Source organism: Mesoplodon mirus (assembly GCF_964341445.2).
Source record: "Mesoplodon mirus genome assembly, chromosome: 2".
In the NCBI taxonomy this organism is placed as follows: Eukaryota; Metazoa; Chordata; class Mammalia; order Artiodactyla; family Ziphiidae; genus Mesoplodon; species Mesoplodon mirus.
In genome coordinates this window covers 46,271,418-46,287,109 of record NC_138977.1, presented here as the reverse complement: position 1 = coordinate 46,287,109, position 15,692 = coordinate 46,271,418, and the positions used below count along the sequence as shown (strand labels likewise).

Genomic DNA, 15,692 nt, shown 5'->3' with positions numbered 1-15,692 from the left:
AGCCCTCTGCTTAATCAGAGAGAGTGGATGTGGAGAATGAGACAGTAAAAGATACAGAGGAGAGGCCGTATTAGATGTGACTGGGTGTGGGTTTTCTAGGGAGTAGGGAGATTGATTTAGAGAGGTAGGTTGGGGTCCCAGGAGCCTAGATTTTATATGATATATAAGGAGGGAGTATGGAAGGTTTCTGAGCTGCAGAATACTATCAAGAGCCAGGCATTCTGTTGCCACTTTATCTCATCGAATCCCCTTCATAGTCTACAAGAGGGAAATCATCGTCCCCATTTTACACCTCAGGAGACCAGAGCTCAAAGAGGTTAGGTGAATGCCTGAGGTTTGCTAGCAGAGGGTGCAGCCAGCCTCCCACCCCAGGACTCACTGCAAACTGGTGCTTCTGGCAAGGCTGAATTTTACCAGAGCCTCATGCCCCTGGAAAACAGTAATGGTTCGCGAATCTCTGCTTCCGTGTTCCGGGAGATGGTTGACTGAAAAGAAACACCCTTCCCCCAGTGACTTAGATTCTCAGATGTCTCTCTTGTTTACCTAAGACAAGGCTAGGCAATGACCCTCCAGATTCCCATTTTTTGCCTCATCATGATTAGCTGAACAGCTTGACCCCACTGATCAATGGGAGTGAAATGCCGGTACAGCACGGTGACCATAGTTAATAACATTGTATTGGACACTTGAAAGTTGCTAAGAAAGTAGATCTCAAGTGTTCTCACCACACACACAAAGAATTAACTCCGTGAGGTTATGGATATATTAATTAGCTTGATTGTTGTAATCATTTCACGGTGCCTATCAAGCATCCCATTGTACACCTGAAATATATACAATTTTTATTTGTCAATCATACCTCAATAAAGCTGGGGGGAGAAATGTTTGTTAACCAAACTTTGGTTAGGTTTCCCTCCTTCCCAGCCCCATGAACTCCTCCCTATAAAAGGAAAACCCTTTTGGCTAAGCCTTGAGGCCCTGCAGACCACACAGAGGTTCTCCCTAATGCAAGTCCCCTTGCCCCTACTGCAAAGTCTTTTCCCCTTTACAATCAGATTTGGGTTTGTTTGTTTGTTTGTTTGTTTTGCAGTATGTGGGCCTCTCACTGCTGTAGCCTCTCCCGATGAGGAGCACAGGCTCTGGACATGCAGGCTCAGTGGCCATAGCTCACGGGCCCAGCCGCTCCACGGCATATGGGATCTTCCTGGACAGGGGCACGAACCCGCGTCCCCTACATTGGCAGGTGGACGCTCAACCACTGCGCCACCAGGGAAGCCCCAGATTTGTTTTTTATTTGACACTCCTAACTATTGTGCCACGTTGCCTATTTTGCATTGACACAGGCAAGAGGTGTTTCAGAAGGTTACAGTGGCATACGTGGGAAGGAGGGTTTGGCTAAGATTGTTGTAAGGATGAAATGAAGATTCAGCAGAGCGCTTATCGCAGGCCATGCTCAAAATACTCAGTAAATGGTGACTGCGATCTTGACTATTACCATCTTCAGGTTGGGGATGAGAGGATTCCAGGACTTAGTCTAAAGGAAAAAAGGAATCATGTCGCTTCCATGAGTCTGCTCAAATATAGACAACCCAACAAATGTTAACAATGAAAGAGGGGGAAAGAAAAAGTCTTTAGTCATGATTCTCTCTTCCAGCCCTACATAAAATTCAGTTTAGGTTGAAACAGCAAGGAATTAGTACAAAATCGGAAATAACCAAAATGTTGAACAGGACAAGAATGACTTAGGGAATTATGATAATTCACAGGCTGGAGTAGAAAGCAATTAGAATTATAAAAACTACAAAGACCTAAGGAACATGTTCATAACCTATGTTAAATGGTAAAAGCAGACAATGTAAAATATGCATAAGTGTGGACAAGACTAGCAGATAAAATGGAAACATGAAACCAGGGGGGTGATACATAGATAATTTTACAATTTCAATCTTTTAGTTACCCTCAAAATCACTAAGCCTCCACACTAAATGTCTAATAGCATTTATCTCTATGCAACAGGATTATGAAGGGTCTTGCATTCTCTCTGTGATGTTTCTCTGCATTGTTTGGATTTTTTTTACAACAGAAGTAAACTAATTCTGTAAGCAGAAAAAATAACTGTTCCCTTATCATTTTTTTAAGTGAAAATCTAAGAAAGAAACTCAGATTCTACAAAATGTATTAACAGACCCCAAGGGAAGGCAGAAGGAGCAGAAACAGAGAACCAGCTTCATCTAGCTTTTCCTCTGTCCTTGTAAAACAGAGGTAAGGCTGATGCCTCCTCAGCTGTGGTCAGTTCTCCCTCACAAGCGCCAAGGGCCTCCACCCGCCACACTGGGCTGTACAGTATTTCTTTTCCTATTATTGTCAGAACGGTTGATGTAACACTCTGTGTTCCTCGCCAGCTTTTCCTGACAAGTGTCACAGTGTGTGAAGAACTTCACAGTGAGAAAGGGTTTGCTGCAGCAACATGGATGGAACTAGAGATTGAGATTATTACACTAAGCGAAGTAAGTCCGAGAAAGATAAATATTATATGATTTCACTTATACGTGGAATCTAAAAAGTAGTATAAATGAACTTATTTACAAAACAGAAACAGACTCACAGACATAGAAACAAATTTATGGTTACCAAAGGGGAAGGCAGAGTGGGAAGGGATAAATTGGAAGTATGGGATTAGTAGATGCACTCTACTATATATAAAATAGATAAACAACAAGGATTTACTGTATGGCACAGGGAACTATAGTCAATATTTTGTAATAAACTATAATGGAAAAGAACTGAAAAAAAGAATATAGATATATATATGTGTGTGTGTGTATATATATATAATACTGAATCACTCTGCTGTACACCTGAATCTAACACAATACTGTAAATCAATTATACTTCAATAAAAAAAAGGATTTGAAACCTCATTTATTTATTAGAGTGAAGAAAATCATCTCAGAATTATGAACCCCAAAAGAGCCAGTCAGTGTGAGTGAACAGATGGTTAAATGCCCAAGTTTATCTTGCCTGGTTTGTATCCAGCTTAGCCAAAAAAAAGTCCAAAGACAAGGGAAAGAGTTCCCAGAAAGAAGGAAGGCAAAATCTTTCCCAGAAGGGAGGGTAAGACTAGCTGTTCTCATGACAGTCTGATGTGAACTTGTTCCTCCAAGTTTCAAGTGGATGACGAAGTTCCGGGACGGAAATAAACATCTGGTAGACTGGAGTCCTTTGCTAAACAAAGCAAATGAAAACCTACTAACAGGAACGGTCCCTGGCAGCTTGCCAGAGCCACAGTGACAGCAGGTGCTGTGACAACCCGGGATTCTCCTCCACCCCGATCACGGGCCTCTCCCTGGTTACTCTTAGCTGAGTCAACACTCAAACAAGTCTCAGACCACCTTTGATTCCATTCAAATCTTGCTCTCGAGTGTTGGTTTTTCCTGTACCTTTAACATGTCTCTTTTCTTCCCCTACTAAACGGCTGTTACGGAACCCACTGTAAACCCCAGAGTGGATGGTGTGGGGGTGGTGCGTGTGCATGTGTGTGTGTGTGTGTGTGTGTGTGTGTGTGTACACATTAAGTAGGGAAGGGGAATGAGAGAACAGAGGGGAGTTTATAAATACAGCTGCCAACATTTCTAAAACAGTTGCTTCTTTATTTTTATCTCCTTCCCTGACATTCAGCTCAGAGAAAGACAATTATCATTGCTAAAATGTTACTTACTGGAAGTCTCCAGGAATCAGGTGTTGTGCTAGGGCTTTATGGACAGGATCTCTAAGCCTTACGCTGGCCCTGCAAGGTAAGAATTCCCATTTTGCAGATAAGGAAATGTTGGCACCGGCTTTCCCAAACTCACAGAGCCAGTAAGTCAAGTGAAATCCCAGCAAGTCTAGGTCTGTGGGTTTGCAAAGCCCATGCTTGGCCACTCTAGCAGCTGCCCCACCATCGCACCCTCAGGGTAGAGCTGCCAGATTTAGTGAATATAAACAAAGGATGCCCAAGGATGTCCCAAATATTGCATAGGCCATGTCAAAACTGCTTTAATTCTTAGGATGCAATGCTGAAGGATTCAGGGGCAAAGTGCAACTTGCATTCAAATAATTCAAGAAAAAGTGTATGACAGAGAGATGATGTCTATGTAGGAGGATACTAACAACTGATAAATTGAAATGAATCAAAATATTGCACAGACATACTCACTAAAATATGATTTGTAGTTTATCTGAAATTCAAGTTTAACTAGACATCCTGTATTTTATCTGGCAACCTACCCCTGAAAGACCGTGAAACTGTATAGAGGAACCATCACTTGGGCCCCGAGACCTTCCTGGGCCACTAGGCAACCCTGTAGCCAGCAGAGTTTTCCACTTGTGCTAAATTAGCCATCAGCGTAAGGTCCCAAATCAGTTTTACAATGTGACTTTGGATACTGCAAAACACGATGAATTGTTCCAGGCATAATATGGTAGCACTACCATCAAAAGAGGTATTGGAAAGATGATCAAGTTACGTGGTCAATCTGTAGTGTCAACAGCCGAGTTAATCATTTGGACTGAAAAACTTACCTTTCAGTTAATTAGCCAATATGTATATAATGAGAGCTTTCTCTGTGCCCAACACGCATAGGCCCTGTTTCAAGAGGACATTTAGCTAAGGACACAAAATTGACCTGTATGTAACAGTGCAGGGCCCAAAGAGGGGCTTATGCCTGAAATTATTTGGATCATTTCAATTGTATGGATCCATCCTAAAACACCCATCTGGATACCTCACAGGCTGCTCAACATCAACGCGACCAGAAAAGGGACTCATGATCTTCTCCCCTAATCAATCACTCAGTCCTGTTGAGTTTACCTCGTCCTCTTCTCCACGTCTATTCCTGTCCCTATTTCATCACCGGCCTGGACTGAGACAATACTGTTCGGTATTAGCTAGTCTCCTAATAGGTAATTAGGTAACAGGTCGTCTCCTAACTGGTCTCCTTCTCTCCAGCCTCGGCCCTTTCAAAGCTATTATCCACATCAGCTTCCAGAGAGTTCTATCAGGACAGACACTCTCCCTACTACTCCCAGGATAAAGTCTGAGGTTCTTGACCTGACGCAGCCCATCACCTGTCATCCTCTGTCATCCCCTGACAGATCATTTAAGCACCAGCAACACTCAACTGCCCACCTTCCCCCAGGTATGGGCTGGATTGGCTGCTTCTGCTGAGAGCTGACATGAGTTGGTACAGCCACAAGATACAACACATCCAAGCCAGCCTGACAGAGATCTTTTGGGAAGGCAGCACAACGATGGCTGCTGAACCGGCTGTCCTGGTATAAGCCACGTCCAGATGATCAAAATAAGCACTCAGGGAATTGCATTGGGCTTGATGGGAGTAAGTAATACTTTAAAGGAAACTTTCAGGCTTCAAGAGCACTGCTGGTTGTTCTTTTAGTTCAACAAAGTGCTACTTAATAATTAAACACAAACTCAGCATCCATGTTGCTATCTACACCGTCTAAATTCACCCAGAGATGGTGCAGACTGACTTTGAGAACCTGATCCAATGGCATGTGGATGATTCTCATTGGATTCCAGAGTAATAAAACTCACCATATATCAAAACACCAGTTGGTTTGCATTATTTTAAAAATTTCTCCCTGAAATTAAGCAAACCCAATGCAGACTCAATGCAACAGAGAATTTACCTTTTTAAATTCTCTGTTGAGGTAAAAGAAATACGCTGCCATTAACATTTTACCCTTGTTCTCTGACCTTATTTTAACTCAAGAACAAATGCCTTGGCTTTTTTTTTTTTAATGTCACAGTTGTTGAACTCATTTTGCTTTAATTGCAACTCCAACGATTTCGGCTAATGAGATCTGACAGTTGAGGTTCAAATGTTAGTTTATGTGTAAGCTGCTACTCTGACTATAAAATGACATACAAGGGGGGCTTCCCTGGTGGCTCAGTGGTTAAGAATCCGTCTGCCAATGCAGGGGACACGGCTTCAAGCCCTGGTCCGGGAAGATTCCCACATGCCGCAGAGCAACTAAGCCCGTGTGCCACAACTACTGAGCCTGCACTCTAGAGCCCGCGAGCCACAACTACTGAGCCCGTGAGCCACAGTTAGCGAAGCCCACGTGCCTAGAGCCCATGCTCCACAACAAGAGAAGCCACCGCAATGAAGAGTAGCCCCCGCTCGCCACAACTAGGGACAGGCCGCGCGCAGCAACGAAGACCCAATGCAGCCAAAAATAAGCAAATAAATAATTTATAAAAAAAAAAACTTGACCCTTAAAAAAAAATTACATACAAGACAAGAAGGTGGAACAGTTATCCTGAAAAAGCTCCTGCCTCAAAATACACACTAGAGTACTTTTTAAACGCTTCCAGGTAATTACAAATGTGAAACCAAGGTTGAGACCTGCCAGCCTAAAGAAAAAGCAGCCACCAGACAGAAACTTAATCAAAAGGACCAGGTGAAAATTGGGGAAATATATGTGGATTCCAGCCAGCAGGGTGTTGGGGGGAAGAGGCTGAAGGAGTGGATGAGATAAAGTATTTTAAGATGTGAATAAATAAGAAGTGTGGCCATGACAATAATGCTGGGTTCTGTGTATAACCTGTGGAGCCAGTCATTCTTTTACAACCTGTTTGGTTGTGATTATATCTCTCAAAGATGAAATAAGTAATGTTATACGTCTCCTCTTCCCTCCATTACTGTGGACTATCAGAAATAGAGTATTAAAAGTAATATCCTTCAAATGGGGCTTGCAAGAGTAATGATTACATTCCCATAACAATGGCATTCTGCCTTGCTTTCTCTAGAAAGAGTATAAAACTCAGATGCCAAAGGAGCCCCGTGGGAAAGGTCAATGAGTGAAGCAGGTACAGGTTTGTACATATTTGCAAGCCAAATCCCAGCAATAATATTCACTTCTACACAGAAATATGCCCTCTCCCATTTTTGTTAAACACGTTTTGCTAAACACAGGCTATCTTTCATTTTCCTTCTTTTGGTAAAGAGCATCAAACACAAACAGATATTTCTCTACTCTATGAAAGACAGCAGAGCAAGCACCATGACAAAGGGCACCTTCACTGAGCCTTGCAGCCAGGGGACAACAGGGGTGTGACCGTGGTGGGAACAGGGAGGGAGGTTAGCAGCCTCTATTCTGCCCAGGCTGCTGCTACACAGGACCGTGACGGGGTCAGCACTGCAAAACAGCCACGGTTCCGGAGAAGCTGGAAAGCTGGATTATTTGGTGAATTTTCCAGATTTTAAAGGTATAAACTATTAGTGAGGCAAACGTGACCACTGGCCTACAGAGCGGAACAAAAATGTGAAGCTAAATAACAATATAGAAACAAAATCATCCTGAAGATGTGAAGTTTTTGTTCTTCCATTCATCCACGCAATGTTTAATGACCACCTATTTTGTATGACATTCATTCAGCAGGTTGGGAAGAGGATACAAAGCTACATAAGGCAGGACTCCCTACCTTCAAAGAGAGCTTTCAGGCTAGCTTTAAATACTAAATTGTGTCATATGAATAGAAACTCCCTGGCAGGGCTGAGGCTAGAGGGGAATTATCAAGGAATTCAATTATGGAGCTGCTTATGTTCTAGTCTAGTTTGTTTCACATGCAGGAAAAGACAGGAGATTTGCTGAACCTGCATCACCGATGGCCCAAACTACTATCCTTCACACTGGACTAATGAAACTAAAAAGACATATGAATATATGTTGAGTTGGCCAAAAAGTTCGTTCGGTTTTAAGTACACATAAAAGACACATTTTTCATTTTCACCAAGAACTTTATTGAACATTCACTAACCAAATGAACATTTTGGCCAACCCAATAACAAACTAAACAAAATCCTGGTGGTTTGAAAACATTAATAATATAGCTTCCAAATTGGCCTTACAGAAATAAAGCAGAGACATTATGCTATTTTTTAAATTATTCTAAAAATCAACAAAATTAATTAAATGAAAACCAGATCAGTAGTTCTCGAAGGGTGGTCTGAGGACCTCTGGGGGTCCCCAAGACCCTCTCAGGGGGTTCCCCAAGGTCAAAACTATTTCCATAATAATACTAAGACACAGTCTGCCTTTTTCACTCTCATTCTTTCATGAGCATACAGAGGAGCTTTCTAGAGGTCGCACAGCTTGTAATGATGTCATCACTCTGACAGCTAACGGAATATGTGTTTGTGTATTCTTGTGTTTTAAAAATGTATCCGTTTTAATTTCTAATATTGTAAATATCAATAGATATAACCCACAGAAATGTAGATTCTTTGGGGTCTTCAATAATTGTTAAGAGAATAAAAGGGTCTGAGCCCCAAAAGTCTGAATTAGATCATAAATTCCGTAAGGGTAAGGACTGTGTCTCATTTACTATTGTATCTGTAGCTCTTAGCACACTGCCTCACAAATGGTTCACACTCATTAAATATTGATATTTGCTAAATAAACAGATGACTGCCAAAGAATATACCTAAAAGTGCTTTTGGATATAGAGAGCAACACTGAAAGTAGCCTTTATTTTCCTCAGTTGCTTCTGACTAGTTACCAGCTTTGATAAAAAACAGTCGCTTCATGTAATGTATCATGTATATAGAATATATATCTTGATGATATAGGCCATTAATGCCCAGTCACTTGGCCAACATCCTGTGTTTTCATTAATGATCTTATAATCCCACCCGCCGATTCTTCCCTGGGAAACAAGCAAGTGTCTGGCAGAACAGATGGCCCCTTCACTGCGGCCTGACAATGAAATCTTGTACTTTATTCAACAAGAAAACAAAAACAATTCTCACAAGCTAGAACCTTCCCCTCCCTCCCTAAAGATATCTCCTTTAATGTAAACGTGCAGAATAATAGTAATTACTAAGAGTAATAGCCCAACTAGAATTATCAACCCTTTTATATGTTAGTCATACCAGTTGAAATTAAAAATAAATACAGCAAATTTAAAATAAATTAAAAATAAATAGAAGCACCCCATTTCTGTAAAGTATATGTATTACTATATAGGCACAATGAAAAAATGTGGATTAATCAACAATATATGTAACAGTGGTTATCTTTCTTTTATTAATTTTTGTTGTCTGACTTTTTACAATGGCATGTATTTTTTTTTTTACCAGAAAAATAAACAAAAATAAAGAATCAAATACAAAGTTAAAAAAAAAAAAGGAATTGCCATCCCAAGGAGTGAAGACATGGGTTAACGTAATCACCATCCAAACCAGTCATAGACTTCATGGTTAGCTCTTTGACCTGGGTGCTGTTCCTAAGGACTCTGATTCAGCAGGGCTGGTGGGGTCTCTATTTTTTAAATTGCCATAGTGATTCTGATGTGGTTCCCTAGAGTCTAGGGACAACACTGAGAACTATTGGTTTACTCCATTGTCTTAACCATTAGTAATGAATGCACGCACGGTCACCATGAATTAGTAACAGCTGAAAGAAACATAATATGATTTTGATGTCACCAGATCATGTTTCTAAAAGCCAGGGAGGAGTTGGATAATTTTGCTTACGAGTTAAAGAATCTGGCAAGGATATGGCCTCTGTTTACAGATCTATGGTTTCTGTTTGTGCTGAGCCAATCACATGACTCTATCACGAATCTGGAAAGAAGGAACTGGGAGATGAAGCATGTTCATGGGAGGCTCAGCAGCTGAAGAGTCATATAGGGTCAGGGCTGGGGAAGCTCCAGATGAGGAAACAGCCTGGGCCCGAGGAAACAGAGGAAGCTGGTTGGTGGGGAAAGCAGAGGAATGCGTGGGAGACAGAGAGTGTGCCTCGTCCTGCTGGCTTTCCAGTTTCTACTGGATTGGCAGGAGGAGGCCTGACTGTGCTGTGGTTCTCACCCTTTGATTTCTATGAGCTTCCTCTTCCGGCTTTATAAAAAGCCGGCTCTTTCTTTCTTTCTTTTTTTTTTTTTTTTTTGCGGTACGCGGGCCTCTCACTGTTGCGACCTCTCCCGTTGCGGAGCACAGGCTCCGGACGCGTAGGCTCAGTGGCCATGGCTCACGGGCCCAGCCGCTCCGCGGCATGTGGGGTCTTCCCGGACCGGGGCACGAACCCGTGTCCCCTGCATCGGCAGGCGGACTCTCTACCACTGCGCCACCAAGGAAGCCCCTACGGCTAGCTCTTTCTTGAGCTAGCGTGAGGGTGCCTCGTTTCCTCAGAGAGCATTGCTCCTCTTTAATGCCAAGAAGTGGAGGACAGTGTGATATGTGAGGGTAGAATTTACTGCCACCAGGAATCTTTTGAAAGGAAAGAAGGTGCTAGTAACTGCTCCGGGATAACAGGTGTAAATAAGCCAGAACTGTCACAGGCAATGGGATGTAGGGTCATCCTCAGGATGGGAAAAGTGAATTAGGAGACCCAGCTTGCCCCCCAAGCCTCTCCATTTGGACTTTGGTAAGTCACTTATCTACGTATCCAGTGCCATATAGGTGAAAGGTAATTCGATACCCACCACCATCCATTTCAAAATTGACACAGTCTCAGTTTCCTTGACTAGAAAATAACAGATTAAGTGATGGCTAAGGTTTTTTTCTTAATCTAAGATTCTATGTCTTCTTAACTCTGAACAGAGACAGGTAAGGAGATGAGGTAGCCGGGCAAGAAGGAGCCCTTTAAGATTACATATACTTGATTGTCTTTACATAAACAACAATGAAGATGTTTTACTCATTTGACTTTTAAAAAGACCCCACATATTCACCAATCAATGTTAGTTGGTTAAATTATCAGTGATTATATTTTATTTCTTGAGGCACTAGAACAACTCCAAAGTTGCTTTGGCTCCCAATGGAGGCCAGCTGGTACCTGCCCAGAGCCTCAGGTTCTGGCAAAGGGTAAGGGAATCTGTCCTGTTTGTCTCATCGCTGAGACCTAAGGCTATCGTTCGTCCTTGGTCTGTGAATAGGAAGCAAAGTGTCAACAGTCTCTTGCCCTCTCACTGCTTCCCTTGCCAGCCCATCTCTTATTAGCCAGCCCTGACTTTGGCCAGCTCTGTGTCCTCATTTCTGGGAGATGTTTAAACCGTCAACAAGCCTAAAGGCAAATTTAATATCCTGAGCTGCAGAGTTGTTCTCAAGCACAGGTCGTATGCCTGTGTCAGAGAATCTCAGAAATTTGAAGCTAGAAGGAAACTGATCTACTATATAAGCTTCAGTTCCTAGATGAGAAGCGAATAGCTGGAAACAATAACAAATGTTTACTGTTGTCTGTACAAATATGTTGCCTATACAAATAACAATAACAAAGTCAGGTGCCTGGGAGGGACTGTGCTATATGCTTTCCATCAATCCTTTTATTTCATTCTTGCACCAACCCAAAGGTAGGCATTCTTATTACCCCCATTTTCAAGATGAGGAACCTAAGGGTTTGAGAGGTTCAATACTTTGCTACTTGGCTTGTCCAGTTTAATCCAAGTATTTGTTAGTGACAGAAGAAGGAGTTTTAACCAAGCTCTGCTGATTCTTAGGACACTGTTCTTTCAAGGAAAATGATCAAAAGTGAGGCAGCAAGCTTTTTAGCTACCTACCATGTACCAGGCACTCCACTAGGTGCCAGAACAATTAGCAGGGTTACCAGGTGAAATGTCACAGAAAATCCTGCCCTTCCAGGTTCTAGGGAGGAAAAGAGATTGCTAGGTCTCTGCAAAGCTCTGTCTTCAGGGAGGTTAAAATGCTCGACAGGGAAGGCCTGGTTAATGCTCAGAGTATCCCCCAGGATGCGGGTGTGGGCCAAGGAGGAAAGCATTACTCTGCCGCTTCTGCAACTGAGAAAAGTAAAGAGAAACAATTACAGGGCTTGCCCAATGCGAGGCATAATATCACAAGCCAAGAATGGAACCAAACTGCCTTGGTTCCTTCCACTCTATTCAATGGCCAAAATTAAAATCTCCCTTCAGTCACCCCTGGCTACTGTGGGATCAAAGATAATTATCACATGAGACAAATTCTTCTCATAGGAATTATGTGACTAAGCTTCTCACAATTAACCCAACCTACTCATTCGATGTTCATCCTTTTTCTCTCTTCTCTTTTTGATGTAGACAAGACAGGACACAGTCTTCAAATGAAAAATGAAGAACTGGGAGTATCAGAGTGGATTATATTGCAAGTATATTAAAGTCAAGTTATGAATGAATTTTCCATAACAACATTAACGGAATGAATGACGGCAGCCATAACTGATCACCTCTTCCGTGCCTGATACTGTGCTCAGATGACCTCACTCAGTCTCGCAACATCACACACAGAGGCAGATCCTGGGTTTGTGTGAAGCTTATACATGGTGTGGAGGCCCTCCCTAAGAAAAGAAAACTTTGGATACAGAATTAGGTAGAAGGCTTTGGAAGAGCCTATGCAAGTGAGGGACCCAAAGCTTGAGCTTTGTGAGCTTCATGGTAAATGCACCGCTGTGCCCGAGATGGCTAACATCCTCACTTCTCCAAGGAATGAAATTGAGGCTCAGAGAAGTAACTTGCCCAAAGTCAAAAGGCTTGGAAATGTCAGGGCTAGGATTTGAACATAGGGTGCCTGACCTCAAATCTCATGTATTTTTTCTTTGCTTACATGCCTTCTAACGAAAATAAAACTGTTATCATTTACAAATAACTATACATATTAACTATACCCCATGATAAGTACACTCATTTTCTCTAATAATTCTTATAGTCCTTCTGTCTGTGGGAGTTGTTATTATCCCCATTTACAGATGGAAGAACCTAAAATCAAGAAAAGTTAAGCACCAGCCAGAGGTAACCTAGCTAGTAGACAGTGGAGCCAGGATTCATGCCCACGAATTGACCTGCAGAGACCTTACTCTTTCCCGCCATCTCTTGCTACCATCCTACAGGTGATCCAGGAAAGCAGAATGGTAATGATGGTAATGCGTGACCTCTGGTTGCCTTACAATATTCCCACACCTGTCCACAGAAACTAGCCCTGTCGTTTAGTTTTACACACCACATGGTGCGATATTCCTTAACAGGGTGAGGCAATTCTGAAAGTTCACTTCCTCTGCACTATAATTTATCAGTCAGATCAGAGTCCATTCCTCATGGAGAAAACCACCTTTAAAAGCCAATTACCAGGGCCTCCCTGGTGGCGCAGTGGTTGAGAGTCCGCCTGCCGATGCAGGGGATACGGGTTCGTGCCCCGGTCTGGGAGGATCCCATATGCCGCGGAGCGGCTGGGCCCGTGAGCCATGGCCGCTGGGCCTGCGCATCCGGAGCCTGTGCTCCGCAACGGGGGAGGCCACAGCAGTGAGAGGCCCGCATACCGCAAAAAGAAAAAAAAAAAAAAAAAAAAAAAAGCCAATTACCAAATATCAACACCAACTCAAGTCCCAGCCAAGCTGCCTTACAGCCCACATCCCCCGGCATCCTCCCTGCGCACCGCCCATGAATGTTGACCCACAGAGCATCAGAAGGCTGATAATATCTGAGCCACGGCAGAGATCACTCAACCTACAGGGCTCTCCTGAAACAGCCTTTCAAAGCCACACAAGAAAATTCAATTGACTGCAATTGGATTGCTTAACTCTAGTCACCCAAGCAAGAGGTTACATCCTTAAACAATCTTGCCATGGATTTGCAGGTGGACAAGCGTGGAGAGATTCAGTTTAGTTTTTTCTTTGAACGTGGGTGCTCAGAGAAAACAATGGCCTTTGAGAAGCTCAGACAGTGGGCCTTGTCTCCCAATGGCAATGTGAACTTTTAAAAAATTAAAACTATGCTTTGCCATGGCATTTTTTTTTAAGTTGCCTTTAACCGTCAGATTTCAAGTAATTGATGGCCTTTAGAAAAGCCTCTATTAAAGGAATATGTCTTTTGCCACCTGAAACGAACCAGTTTTGCTAACTGGGAGTGCAGTGATCAATCTTGGAGGAGGCCCCGGGCTTTTATTATCTGGCCAACAGCAAGTGTCAACCAGTGGAAGAAATTAGGCATGCAGTTATGGGTGCTAACAAGAAAGGCTGCTCCAATAATCTTTTTTTAAAGGAAAAAGCGATCCCATTAACTCTCTCTGGTTCCTCTTTCCACACAGGTTGGTGGGTGTGGGTGAAAGGGCAGGAGAAATGACTACTGGTGAAATCATAGGATGGAGAAATCTGAAATGACCAGCTCTCCAGCATACACATCTAGGGGGAAGAGATGGGCTCAGATTCTTTTAAGGATCTAAATGTACCTCTGCCTGAAGCTTACGGCTGTTTGAGAAGAGCAAGAATCCACGGTGAAACAAAGCAACACAGGCTGCTGGTACAAGATATCAAACATCTAAGTCGGCCGGTAAGCACAGACTCTGATGGACTGGAAAGTCACCCAGCCCAGAGGCCTGGCCTGGCTACCAAGCGTGGGCTCAGCCCAGGAAGGCAAGGACACAATAGGCCACACAGCCGCTTCTCATCCCACCCCACATCGCTTCCAAGGCCACAGCAAGCAGCCAACACACCTGTGGGGTCTTTCATTTAGTTTTGTTTCTTCATGAAGTGGGAGGGAAATGAGTTTGGGCCCAACAGAAATCGGGGCGTAGGGAGGGCCCGGGGTGGGCGGGGATGCAAACGACAGAAGTGAATTCTTTAAAAGTCTAGATCATTAGTCTCGTTTATTATTCTAAAAGGAACAGAAGCGTTCTCATTCCTCTCTTCCTTCTTTAACCCTTACCAACCCACCCCAAGAAGACAAGGAGGAAAGCAGGGCTCTAGTCTAGAGGGTTCGCCGGGATGCAGATCCTCCCCCTGCAGAGGGAGGGTGGGCTGAAGTGTCCTCCCAATACACACGCGCGCGCACACACACACACACACACACCCAGCCGGCCACGCCTCACCTTCTCGATCGTCTGGTCCACGGCCTTCTGGAAGACTCTGGCCACCAGCAGCGTGACACTGGTCACCAGCAGAAGCAGGGACAGCGTCCCCACCACGTAGAAGCAGCACCTGCCCATTCCGCGCACCGCTCACGGGCCGGGCGGCCGGCGACTGGACGGGAAGCAGGGAGGGAGGGAGGCGCCGCCGCAGTAGCGGCCGGAAGACCCGGGACCCTCGGGCGCCTGCGGCCCGGCCGATGCGCCCGGCGCCCGGCTCCGCGGCCGAGCGAGCGCGACCCCGCTGCCCCCGGCCGGCCGATGGGGAGTGGAAGGCCCGCTTTGGTTTCGCTTTCCCTGGCCGGGGCAGCCGCGACGCCCTTGTGGCGCAGCTCGCGAGGGAAAGGGAGCGCGCAGGGCGGGGACGCTCGCCGGCCGGTCTCTCCGCAGCCCCGGGAGGCGGCAGCCGGCAGCTGCGCGGGGAAGCGGGCGGGGCGGAGGCTGAGCCCGCAGTCATGTGCCCCGCAGCGGCTGCCGCGATTCGGCCCGCGCGACCCGCGGCCAGTCCCGGCGGCCCGCCAGCGCCAGCGGCCCCCTGATCCCCGCCCAGCAGCGCCCCCCGCCCCCTCGTCGCAGGCCCCGCGGCCACCCCGGAAAATCGCTTACCCTCCCCGGCTTTACCTCCTCCTCAGATACGAGCTGCGGGCCAAGCACGCGGGATTCAGGATGGATACGACACTGCGCCTGCTCTAAACGAGCTCACAAGTTAGCGGGGACACTGGGAACCGCAATTAAGGCGCAATGTAACAAGTGCTTTTACGAGGTGCGTGCTGAGATCTGTGCCTACCACACCTCTGCCCCGGC

At 44.7% G+C, this 15,692-nt stretch overlaps 1 protein-coding gene across 1 annotated transcript in view; it reads right to left on the bottom strand.

The window, feature by feature from the left end:
• The window catches only part of SCARB2 (scavenger receptor class B member 2), a 67,108-nt gene extending 51,851 nt beyond the window's left edge, over positions 1–15,257 (bottom strand). The window contains exon 1 of the mRNA XM_082611421.1: positions 14,853–15,257. Coding sequence (XP_082467547.1) covers positions 14,853–14,969 — 117 coding nt within the window. The 5' untranslated portion in view covers positions 14,970–15,257. The remainder of the gene's footprint in view (positions 1–14,852) is intronic.
• Positions 15,258–15,692: the final 435 nt, after the last annotated feature.